This window comes from Euprymna scolopes, chromosome 28, assembly GCF_053919585.1.
Source record: "Euprymna scolopes isolate OS-2025 chromosome 28, ASM5391958v1, whole genome shotgun sequence".
Lineage (NCBI taxonomy): Eukaryota > Metazoa > Mollusca > Cephalopoda > Sepiida > Sepiolidae > Euprymna > Euprymna scolopes.
Window position 1 is genome coordinate 104,629,822 of NC_136509.1, and position 13,772 is coordinate 104,643,593.

Here is a 13,772-nt window from a genome sequence, read left to right on the forward strand (position 1 = left end):
AATTTTCCTATTGATTCTATTTTTACGATATTTTCAGGGTCAATGTGAAATTTTATGCCCTTTCCAATAAACCGAATATAATATTTTAGACAAACGTTTTTTTTTTAATTCACGCCCCCCATTTTCAAGTGTCTATTAAAAAGTAAATAATTAATTTACTCACTAAAGTTTTATATATCACAAATTGAATAATAATAATAATGGTCAATAAGTAATATATTCAAATTTAAAACAAAAAAAAGTAGTGTTTTTTAGAAATTTACCTGTAAAGTTCGAAGTTTAAAACCTGTTTTTTTTTAAACCACGTTGTTTGTGTTTTCTTTTATTTTTGTTTTTTTTTATGAAACTTTGGTCCTTGCTCCTTTTAATTGAAAAAAAATTAGGGCTTGAATTACATTTTTCGAGGAGTTATAAGCTTGGAAAGACAGGAGGTCGAATAATTCACGCCTCCCATTTTGAAATGTCTATTAAAAAGTAAATAATTTACTCACCAAAGTGTTATACATCACAAATTGAAGAGAAAAGGTCAATAGATAATATATTCAAATTTAAAACAAAAAAGTAGTGTTTTTTAGAAATTTACCTGTAAAGTCCGAAGTTTAAAACCTTTTTTTTTTTTTTTTAAAAAACACGTTGTTTGTTTGTTTTTTGTTGTTGTTTTTTTAATGAAACCTTGGTCCTTGCTCCCTTAATTGAAAAACATTAGGGCTTGAGTTACATTTTTCGAGGAGTTATAAGTTTGGAAAAACGGGTGGAATTATTCACTATTTTTCACGAAATTTCTGACACACCTACCAATCTACCCATGTTAAGAATGGCTTTCGGAATAGACACCCCTAACCTTGCCAGCATACCCGAAAAGCTATAAAAGCTGTGTCGAATGTGAACGATGAGTTGGACGTAATGTAAAAATGTACCGAATTTAAAAGGGAACGAAATTCAAATTTCCGTTCCATTTTTACAACAACCGTAAAGCAGAGCATTCTATGCAAATTTTACCTAACTTACTCTATTAATGCTATTTTTTTTAAGCAAAAAAAAAAAAATATTGAGGTTTGGCTATAAATTCCTAAACTCATTTCACCCTAAATAATTTAGGTGACTGAAATAGGAATCTAATTGAATCTTTAATTTTCTGAATAGTATGCGAGAATTCATTTTTCTTCGAGTTATATCGAATTCATTAATACAGATTTTAGGGGCCTTTTTCGTAATGTTACTGTAAAAATTATGTTTTATTGTTACAAATTACGATGCTTTAAAAAAAAGCAAAAATAAATTCTTGCGTTTTTTATTTACTACTGAAAACCATAACTTTAGTAAAGGTATTTTTTGTTTAAACAAAATAAAACATTTTCACTAAGAGTTGAGTAAAAATAATTAGTTAATTATATTCTGCGATCATTATTTGATAAATACTGCAATTTTCATTAAAATTGGTTAATTTCCTGATATTTGGTGAATTTTTAAGTAAAGGGAGGGGTCAAAATGTTTATACACTTTGAGCGTCGGCATTCATTTTATCTGTACCTACCATTTTTCGATGAATATTTGATAATAAAAGTTAAATTGAAATATACTGCAAATTAAGCATCACAATAATGGTGCAACATATTTTGAAATTAGAAAAATAAAAAAACAAAAAAACTTTGTTTTAGCATGTTAAAAGTATTTAGATTGGTAGATAATTAAATTCTACTGTATTGGTATAAGTTTTTTTTTTTTTTGCTGTTGTTTCTATCGTATTTTAAACTAAACTTCGGAGGTTGGAATGCCCCCCCCCCACCTAAAATGTACTTGGAAAAATCGATTTTATAGCGAGATTTAAGAATGGTTAGCCGAAAAAAAAAAGGTGAAAAACAAAACATATAATGAATAAATAATTGTTACCAAAGGTAATAAATGCTACTTTTTTTTTTTACTTACATGAATGAGTTTATTTTATGTTTTAAAGTATTTTCACTAAAAGTTAAGTAAAAATAATTAGTTCATTATATTCTGCGATCATTATTTGATAAATACTGCAATTTTTATTAAAATTGGTTAATTTCCTGATTTTTGGTGAATTTTTAAGTAAAGGGAGGAGTCAAAATGTTTATACACTTTGAGCGTCGGCATTCATTTTATCTGTACCTTAACATTTTTCCATGAATATTTAATAGGAAAGCGACCACGTGCGGTTAATTTATCAATAATCATGTGATTAAACCCATTGAAAATTTACCGATATTGTAAACACATTCTGTTTACATTAAGCAACACATTACCTCAATGCCTCCATTCAGTTTCAAGAGACAATGGACACCCCTATAATGGCAGCTGCACATGTAATTGTGAGGCAACGGTTGCACAATCTCCAACCACATCTCTTCTGAATCAGCACTGTTTGGGTTCAGTGGCAAAGAGAGGCCCCAAGACTAACTGGAAACAATGCCGAGATAATTGGAGAACACATGCAGTACCTGGAATTTCCAAATGATTACCCATTTTAGTACTGACCAGGCTCAACATTGCTTAACTTTGAAAATCTGATAGAAACCGGTGTGTCAATGTCATTATGCTGTATAGCAACACATTACTTAATAAGTTTAGACTCCTTTTATATATTACAAATAACTCAATGTGAGAGATGTTTGCGTGTTCCATATGAAAAGAAAAGTTAGGAAATCTACACAAAAGCTAAAAGTATATTCTTATGTAAACTACAGCAAGAAACACAATAGAAATGTTTCGGAATCTCTAAGGCCACCCCTAAAGGGCCTATGAGTGCCTATTCCTTCAAATATATCCTGTTTTATGAAATTTAAATTATATGTATAACATTTTCTGGGGAAGACAATGGAAGTGGTCTCAAATCTTGACATTATCCTCTATATGTTAAAAATTTAGTACTTCCATCTCTAAGTGACCCATGAGGACAGAATCTTTTTTAAACTTCAAATTATTAAAATATATTATTTTGTTGGGGAGGAAAAAAAAAAACTCACAAACATGCAGATTTCATGTAAAATGTTGCAAAAAAAATTTTTTTTCTAGCTTTGCAACTCCAGAGAAACTTCTGCAGATAACTTCTGAAATGTTCTGCACTAGTTCCTCGCATTGCTCGGAATTTGTTTTGACATTGCTCTGGTTTAGTAAACCGAACATTTTTATCTAAATGAAAATTTTTTATCTGACATCGTTCGGTGCGGACTTCCAGTTGCCTGTTCTTCTGATTCGCCGTAAATCTTAATGCATAACATTGACTCACAGGAAACAAAGATGGCTTACCTTAGCGCTAGTTTCTTTCACTTCTGCAATATGATTCTCAGTGTCTTGCACCTTCATTTGCCACGCCAACTTGAAGTTCTCTTTCTCCCGTTGCTGCTCTCGGATTATCATGTCGTGTTGAAGGTTTTGTTCCCTCAATAGCTTTGCACGTTCTTCCTCGGATACCATTTTTAACTCTTGCAGCTGTAGAGGAAATAACATTCATTTCAGATAAGTTTTTTCTCCCCCCCACCCACCATACTCCATTCTTTTACTGATCTCAAAATACAAAAGCAGTTTGGAGACTCCTTCTTTCTTCAGCAAAAATGAAGCTAAAACAAAAGTTTTATAGGTTACAGTTTATTGCGGTGGAATGCCAACATTTCTCTTGGCACGCTCAGCTTTGCAGTAAGCTCTTTGGCCTCCGCTGGAGGAAGCCAAAGATGAAACGTATTTATCTTCAAGCTAGCTCTGTCGCATCCTCCTCCTTGATTCTCTCTCATTCGTAATCCTGAAGATTATTTTACTTTGCACATTCCTCAACTCAATCATAATTCAAACAATAAGTGTTTATATTTCCATTTTCTTCCCAAACTTGAAATTATCAAAATAACCTCAGTTACCCACGTCTTCAAGAATCCCCCTGCTTTGACTTTCTTCTGGAACTGATCTTCATCCCAGACCTGAAATAGAAGTTTCACATCAAATCTGTTGCCACGGTTGTTGGAAAAATGATTTGATCATTCTATCGCTTCAGAAGGTATTTCACTCTTCACAATTCGTCTACCAGTATAAGACCCAAATACATCCTAAGATGGAGTACTGATGTCACATCTAGGAGGTGCTGCTCAAAGTATCCATTCTTGTCTTGACAGAATACAAAACCAACTTTGAAATCTAGTGGGCGATGCCTTTTTCTTCTCTCTGCTACCTTTTTGTCACAGAAGCGACGTTATTACTTTTTTTCTCTACTCTCTCGTTACTTCTATGGCAGGTGCTCGACTGAGCTTCAATCTATGGTTCCTCTGTAAAACATCCACAATCAAAACCTCGTCATTTTATTGAGACTCACCTTTATATATACAATCAGCTTCCCAACCACCACTGAAATGAGCAAAAGATGGAGCGTCCAGTCATGTTTAAGGTTAACTCTTTTATTCCCCACCCAACCCTTGGTGACCGTAATTGTGAAACTTTTCGTTGCACATTTCTCGAGCACAAATAACTCCATGTTTATATTTCAATTTTCTCCACAACTTTAGAACGTCAAAACAACTAGTCGTAACGTAGAGCTATGATATCAGTATGTTCATTGACGAATGTTGGGAAGACTCTGACTATTTTACACTCTAAAATCATTCAGTTGATAACAAACACAGCCATTTCAGTATTAACGGAATCAGGTAATTTTGCTCCATGTAAAAAACAACTCCCTTGCGAAGGGAAGATAGATACATATTAATATGTTTATTGGTGTATGTTAGGGACAACCATTGTAATCTGTTGTATGTTCATGTGTGGAAAGAAACACGTAAATACACAAAAAGAAAAGAAAAAAATCAAGTCAGTATTTTTCAAAGAATAGATAAGATATTACATAAATATAAATATATCCATTGATGTATGTTAGGGACAACCACTGTAATTTGTGGTAATATGTTCATATATGTATGAATGAATGAGTAATAGTGTTCTATTTGTATTGTTTCCTTCGAAACACTGCTTCCATCATCTTTTATGGATGATGAGTAAAAGACGAAGTGACTACAACTGTTTTATGCCCTTATTTTAGAGAAGTTATCGGTACATAGCAAACCTATTTCTCATTGCTATCTGAAAATGGCGTCGTCGATTCGGCAGAAAGACAATTCGGTGTCGACCAAGCCTGTCAGCATGAAATAATATAATAATATATCATTTTAACTGTTTTTAAGAACAATCATGTCTTTTCAAAAGTTTTCCTGGTTAATCATTTTATAATTAATTTTTACGGATTAAAAACTTTTTAAAATATTTTTAAAGTTGTTTTTTTTTTAATTAAGAAAAAACAATATGAAAATATAATTTCGTTGTTGACGACTGAATGTTGTAGTCTGTTTTTGTATTGTGTAAACACGGTTTTTGTATTGTGTAAACACGGTTTGAAGTTTTTAATGTTTGTATCAATTTAACTGTTTTAAGGAAAGAACATGTTTTTGCAAAACTCTTTTTGGTTAATTATTTTATAATTAATTTTTTAAAGAATTAAAAACTTAAAATATTTAAAGTTTTTTTTCTTTTAATCAAGTAAAACACTCGTTGTTGACTACCGAATGTTTTTGTTTTAAATTAGCATGGTTATTTTTAGGTTCTTTTTTTTTTTAATCAAATAAAAAATTTTCTTTTACTAATTTTTATTTCAATTTTATTCAAAGAAAAAATATCTGCATTTACTGAATTAATTCTTAAAATAAAAAAAAAAAAAACTGACTAAAATGACGAAATGACGAAATGCTAATTTGACGTCAAATCGCCCTACCTCTACCGAATCAGCTACACGTCTGATCAGCCAAGCCAAAACGGCCACGCTGGATTGGCCAAGCCAAAACGGCCACACGGAAATGTACCAAACCTTTACTATCTAGATTATAGTTTGTATTCTAAAATGTGTTCCCCATTGATGCCAATACAACAAAGCCATGTGATAATCTGCCTAAGACATGGAGATCAGTTGATGATGATGAGCTGATCCTTGTGTGCAACACATGCAAAACAGCCAAAGTCAGAAGTCATTGACAAAACGTCTAACCTCCGCATGAAACATGGAGACTTCTATTCATTTTACATTAATTTTTCTTTTGTCTAGTTCTCTCCAGTCCTCATAGTTCAGCGGGTCAGCTATCTCCAAATTCCACTCTGCACAGTATTGTCTAATCACTTTCTTTAAAATTTCCCTTGGCCAGCCAACATTTCTGCAATTCAAGACATCCTTGCTTCTGTAGTAGATGTCTGTAGCAGAATAATTGTTTCGTCTTTAAGACAATCTCTATGCTGGGCAGATGTAGTGTTTTCAGTAAATCCTCAGACCTGATGTGTTAGATTGTTCAAATTGCACATTACAGATCCATCTGATCATGAATCTGATTGAGAGCCCAGCATTTACTGTCACACAACATGATACTATGTGCCTTCAATAAGTCTCCAGACATTTTGCATAAGCATTTAAAATTGTCATAGGCTCTTGAAAATTCAGTATGTTATTGCTATACATCTTATGAGATGACTGAACAATGTTTATGATTTCAGGTTCAAATGAACAGCCACAGCAAGAATTGGAATACACCCTACTAAAGCCTGATTGTCACAGCTGGCGAATTTCAAAAATGTAATCTGAACGTGAGAACACTTTAGAAGAATGATATGCGATAAGCTTCTGTTTTAAACTTGGAGAAATGCCGCAGAAACGTATGGAATGCTTCAGACTGCTTTTGGACCATCTTGCATGAATTGAGAATCAGTTTTTGACAGGCAAATCCATCCGATCATGAATCTGACTGACTGAGGGGCCAGCATTGACTGCCATACAGCATGATATCTGTATACTATCATGTGGCACAATGGGTGAGAGACCTTTCAGGGGAGCTCAAAGGCTCCCCACATTTTGGGTCCAGCATTCACTGTCATGCAGCATGATATTCGTATGCTATCAAAGAAAACAGCTCACAAAATTTCACCCATGCTTCCTTCACCTACAGAATCTATATCCACCACCTGCACTCGTCGTCGTCGTCATCATCATCATTTAAACTTCTATTTTACATTTTGCATGTCCATATTATTTGGATTCTTTGGACTACTGTTCTCATCTTGAGTGTTATTTTCACCTTCTTCAGCTGTATCTTGTCAAACTCTAGAATCTTTCTGTCAAACTCTGGAATCTTTCTGTCAAACTCTCCAACCCTTTATTTATTCCACAGGGGTATCAACCTCTTTTTCAATCAGCCATTATTGTGTAAGTGATTCGCAATTGTATTTTGAGTGTTGCCTGTGGTGAGGATTGAACCTTCAACCACCAGAAGAGTGTTACAACTGAATTTTATCAAGTACCTTATCCATTATGTCACAGATCCTTGCATCGACCAAGACATTGTGAAAATGACACTCAAGATGAAAACAGTAGTCCGAAGAATTCAAATAAAATGAATAATCAGTCTTCATCTCAAAAATTCAGAACCATAATATATTGGCATGTGTTGGATGGCTTTTAGAAATTGACTTTCAAACTAACTTATCTCTGACCAGGTCTTTATTTATGCCTTTGTTTCTAATCTCCATCCTTATCATTTCCTCTCGTGTTTCCCTGGTCTTTCCCATGAGCTATCTCTGCTACTTCAATTCTTCTACATCTACAAATGCACAAACTCTCATCCATTCTTTCAACATGGCCATACCATCAAAGTTTAATCTTTTGCACACACCTCCCTATGCTGTTCAGATTTAATCTTCCTCTGAGGTCATCTGAACTAAACCTATTAAGACTTGCATTACATATCCATTATATCATTTTTATATCATTCTCTTCATACAACACATGTTTTCAACTACCACTGTCTAGGTTTCATTTCTATACTCCATCACACTGCACATGCATGCATGATAGATTCTTCTCTTGGTCAATGACAAAAATTCCCTGAACTTATTCCATCCACTACTAACTCTTGCAATCCCACTTAGTGCCTGCTCCACCTTGTGCTCCTTTAGTATCACTAGAGTAACAAAACCTCTGAAGAACTTCAATAACTTCACCATCCAAATATGTTTTGCCCACAAGTTCTCATCCATTATTTTCTTACACTTCTTACATGCAAGCCAGTCATCATCTCTCAACCTACCAGTAATTCCATTGCACTTCTTGTGTAACCAATGTTTAACCAGTGTTACATACCAGGCGAGTGAACCCACAAGTATATAGAACGGTTAATTGCGAATAGCAGTAAATGAAAAGGGTTAACTTGAGGTTAAGGTTATTAGACTGTGGAAATTCATAGAAACAGATATGATGTCATAATAAATATGTCATATAATAGATATGTCATATAATACATATGTCATATAATACATATGTCATATAATAGATATGTCATATAATAGATATGTCATATAATAGCTCAAAGAGAGAGTAAGAAAGAAACGATTAATTCTTTGGAAATGCCCAACATGTGAACATGAGAATGTGCGATGCATTGACAAGATGATTGATTAAGCAAAACAATGATTATCGATCTCTCTTTCGTACCCACCATCCTACTGATCAGTTTTTTGGAACAAAGATTTAATCAAATAAACCTTTCTTTTTTTTTTTTTTTTACATTGTAGTCACCACTTATCGAGGCCTGGAAGCCACTCGGGGATAAGGGTTATTGTGTGTACAGTAATCAATGGGATAATATTGTAGTAATCGTTAGTAATGGAGAGTTGATAAAGTGTCTTACTTAAGGGAGCAATTTATCAGGAATTTGTTTATGTTGGACTTGAAGACATCCAAGTTGTAGTCAGGTGGGAAACAGAAAAACGGAAGAGAGTTCCACAGGCGTGCACTTCTAAGAAAGAAGCTTTGTTCATGGAATCTAGGTTTTGATTTAGGCACAGATAAAGAGTGGGGAAAATTATTGACAGTGGTTTCAGCTAGACGAGTGCTTTTCGTGAAAGATTGGCGAGAAGGGACCAGAGATTGGAGCTCAGACGAGCATTTCCCATGGAAATAACGATAAAACAAAGACAGGCTCGCAACATCTCTTCTGTGGTTAAGAGGTTGCAGGGAAGAGAAAAATGCATCCCTCACTACGCCACAAAATCTATTTTGTACTTTGTCAGGATAGGCTGTTTTTAGCAGCTCCTTCCCAGATGTGGCAACAGTACTCCATTCTTGGACGTACTTGGCTTTTATATAGATAGAGAATTGCATCAGCAGTGAGATATCTTCTGGAGTGGTAGAAGGATCCTACCATTTTTCCAGCAACCTTGGCAACTGACTTGATGTATGTGTTCCATTTCAGATCAGGAGTAAAGGTCAATCCCAGAAGCTTGTCAAAACATGGAGCCTCTCCAAGACGAGAGCCATCCATTTCAATCGATAGTCTTCTATCAGTCTTAGATCAACTTATTTCTTTTGAAAGTAAAAATAAGCAGCTTTGTTATCAGGACGATAAGCCGTCAGTCTGGAAGGATAACCAAGTAGTGTGTTCAATACGTAGTAGTTGACTTGGTATCGATAATACTTGTGAAATTTCATATATTTTTATAATCATGATTTTTTTTTAACCAGTGTTAAGTAATGTACGAGTAAACCCACTAGGATATAAAACGGCTAACTGAAACAAGTAGGAAATGAAAAGTTCAGTCAGGATCAACTTGCTGAACTAGAAGTTAGCGTTAGTAAATTGTGGGAACTAAGAGAAACAGATATGACGGCATATGTTTCAAAGAGAGAGTAAGGGAGACACAATTAGTTTTTTGGCAACATGTGAACATAAGAATGTGCGATGCTGACAAAATCATTAAATTATTATTGATCTCTCATTCACCCTACTGGTCAGTATTTGGATTGGAGATCAAGGTGTATAAACCTTGTCTGAATTCTGTCAGTAATTGACTCGAATTATTCCTTTTGAAATTAAATTTAAGAAGCTTTGATTTCAGGACGACAAACTTGCTGACTGAAAGGATCACGTAGGAATGCATTCAAGAAGCCACTAACAAGTTTTGGATAATAGTGAAATTTGGTGCATTTTTGAATCATGACCGCAACTTGATTTTCGACATGTATGATACAAAAAAAGTTCAGTTAGGGCAACTTGCTGAATTAGCGGTTAAAATTACTAGAATGTGCGAATTAATAGAAACGGACACGATGTCACATGGCTCAAAGAGAGAGTGAGAGAGTAAAATGTTTAGTTTGTTTGGAAGTATGCAATACTTTAACATTAAAAGTGAAGATGTGCTGACAAAATCTGATTAAACAGTACTAATCGAACTATATCTTCCCTACCCCACTAACCGCTCAAATGATTTAGAACGAAGATCAAACAGAACAAATCTTTTCTGTTTTCCATCAGTATTGACTCGATTTAGTCCTTTTGAAAGTGTGAATAAGGTGCCTTCATTTTAGGCAGCAAGAATTGTGCAGAGGCACACACAAAGGGAAGAACATGCAGCTAGCAATGCAGCTGAATAATAATTCGGAACATTTATATAGTTTTTGCAATAAAAACTGCAACTTGGTTTTCTCCATGTATGACACAAGGATGAAATGCAACACAAAAAATTGAATATCTCAAAATAGTTAAAAATTTGCTATTCCGTTTCTCCGATCTTGTTACATTGCTCTTTCTTGTGGTTAATCATTTAATCAAATAACATCTCATATAACCAGTTTTAAGTGGTAAAAAACACTTGTACAGGATTTGTAACTTTGCAAAATAATTTGATAAATAATTGATTAAAATATAAATATTTATTGTAAATACGGAATATTAATATAATACAGTGGCGCCAAAAAGAAAGTCCACACTTCTCATTTTTTTCAAAAACTGCAAATTTAAGCTAAATTGAATGTAACTGTTTAAACAATCTAGACCTCATTTGATTCGCCTTTTATTCCACTATACTTTTACCTGTTCATATTTAACTTTTGATTGAAGTATCCTAGTGTTCACGTCAATTTAAAAAATTAACTTCCAATTGAGAAGTCAAAAAAAAACTCCACAGCAAAAAAATGAGCTTAAAATATCCACCTTTTAGGCAACAAAGCATCCCTAATCGTAATTGTTGTTATTCCAGGTTATACAATGTAACATTTAGTCCATACGCCATGACTTTCTCTCAGTGATCGTCAGGAGCTCACTAATCTCTACCTTTCTGGTTTATCCAATCGAGAAATCGGCCTCAGATTGGAATGTGATGAGAAAATGGTACAAATAATTGTGCAAAAACACTAAAACACCGGCAGTGTCCATGATGCACCCTAAATCTGGTCATCGTAGAGTTACTTCTTACAGAAATACCAATGCTATCAAGATCCACAGCCTCAGGAACACATTTGAAATGGCTCCTCAAATCCAACAACGGTGTAATCTTGTTAAAAAGTGCTCTCTTTCTCCAATTAAGAACAGATTGAAGGAATTTGTGAAGTCGTATTGCAAGACGCAAACCAATGATTTCTGTAAAGATGCAATGAAGATCATGACTCTTCATGTTCGTCGAAAGTGATTTTTAGCGACAAAAGCAAGTTCAATAGGCTAGGCAGTATGTCCGTCAAAGGAAAGATGAAGAATTTAATCCTAGTTGCACAGTTTCAATACTGCAAGGTGGTGGAGGTTCAGTTTTGGTGTGGAACGTTATTAGTGCGAATGGTCCAGAGTCTATAGTTTGCTTGCAAGATCGAATAAATTCGACCAAGTACATTAATATGTTGACTAGGCATTTTCTATCCTACTTTGGTTGGAATTTGGATGATAATCCCATCTTCATGCAGGATAATGCTCCCATTCACACAGCTGGCAATGTCAAGATTTCTTGAAGAGCATGATATTCCGTGTTTGGATTGGCCTGCACAATCTCCAGACTTCAGTCCTATTGAAAACGTAAGGCATTACATCAAGCAACAGCTAAGCAATGATAAAATTTCAACTCTGGAAAAACTTTGGAAAAAAAAAACATAATTAGAGGTTAAAAGTTCAATCCTCAATCTGAATTAATATCTTTACTGGCAGAACGAGAACATGCTGCCACTGTGGATTGAATATTGGGTTCTGTTCGTAATCATGTGCAGATTCTCGAGTTCCATAAAATACACCTGAAGGTCAAAGGTTACATCCGACAAAACATTGTGCGAATAACATTCAAGATGAGAACAGTAGTCAGACAATTCAAATAATACAAATTATTAATCCTCATCTAAAAAATTCAGAAATAGAAATATTTTATGCACAAACTCATTTCGTAGATGAGATTTGTCACACGCATGAATACATAGAAGTTGGGGACTTTATTTATTTTTTTTTGTTGAATTACAACACCTTCCAACTAAGCTGAAAAGTCTTATGTTCCGAGTTGTCAGCCAAGTCGGTTATTATTGACATAGGAGACGACGTGATGGTGAGGAAGGGGACTGCATATGTTAAGTAGTTTTCGTAATTGAATTAAGTGAGTTCTTACGAAAGTCTACAGGGAAATGATGGCGTAGACATTCTTGCATGAATCAAGGAATTAGCTCAAGAGATTCGGAGATTCCTTTCACAAATGCCACAACATGATGAAAAATAAAGTTCTTGTATTCGGTACACAACTAAGCCGATACTTCTGTCGCCAAAAAAATGTGCCGCACATAGTGTACCGATTCTGTTTGTAAATTGGCCCCTACGTGGGGATTAAGGTAGATAAAAGGGACGTTTGGAATTTTTTTCTTTTTCTTCCTTTTTTTCCCTTCTCTTTTTGCTAGTCCTCTTCATCTTGTTCCTCCTCATTTTCTTCTTCCTAGTCTTTCTCTTCCCCATCTTTTTTTCTTTTCCCCCATCCTCTTCCCGTCTTTTTTCTTTTCCTCCACCTTTTCTTGTCTTTCTCCTCCTCCGTCTCCTTCCAATTCCTCCTCCTCATCATCATCATCATCTTGTTTCTCTTTTTCCTTTTCTTCATCTGTTTTCTCTTACTACATCTTTTTTCTTCATCTTTTTTCTCCCCCTCCTTTTCTATTTCCCCCCTCTTCCACTTCCTTGTTTTCTTCCTCTGCCTCTATTTTTTATTCTTCTCCCCAGTCGTTTTCTCTTTTTTCCATTTTTTTTTCTTCTTCCTCGTCTTTTTTTCTTCTACTTTTGTTCCTCATTTTTCTCGTCTTCTTCCTTTTTTCAGGATTTGCTAATTAATCGATCAGTATGAATTTTGGAATACAGCTGTTAGGGATAAAAGTAGAAATGTGAGCTAAATTTAGTTTTAAATTCTTAGTTTTATGCAATGCAGTGCCAAATAGAGAGTGGATGACATTTGTGCAAATTCAGATACTCCTGGTTTTTGTATAATTTTAACAATATCTTAGACATCAAATATCTAAAATTTCAGTTTCGTTCGAGCATTTAATGAGCACAATCTTCAGTTCAAATATTTCAGATTTACATTGAATTTGATCAAAAGTCATTAAACACCAATTAAGAATCTTAAGAAGTGGAAATTCAAGGAATCTGCTTAAGATTATCTTAAATATTAGACATTTTCTAGAAAAGAAAAATTCTTGTAATATATTCTGATGAAAATTAGAATATGGATTCTAAACATAAAGTTTAGTAGCATTATATCAACATTTTAATTCTCATAAGGGACATAAAAGCAGTGCAACTGTTCTGTTTGGGAAATTGATTTACCCGTTCTGGGATGGGTATTCTTCTAGTATTTATACATTTCTATGTACAAGATCCATTCTTAAACTAATGAATCGATCATTATGAAAGATATATATTTCAGGTAACATGATGAATAACGTGAGCATCATATGT

The 13,772-nt window shown here is 34.2% G+C and overlaps 1 protein-coding gene across 2 annotated transcripts in view; it reads right to left on the reverse strand.

Moving 5' to 3' along the window:
* Positions 1-13,772, reverse strand: part of LOC145249765 (centrosomal protein of 112 kDa-like) — a 777,157-nt gene that overhangs the window by 114,087 nt on the left and 649,298 nt on the right. For both annotated transcript variants that reach the window (XM_080111687.1, XM_080111688.1), the window contains one exon: positions 3,271-3,453. In XM_080111687.1, the coding sequence (XP_079967813.1) occupies positions 3,271-3,453 (183 nt within the window). The remainder of the gene's footprint in view (positions 1-3,270; positions 3,454-13,772) is intronic.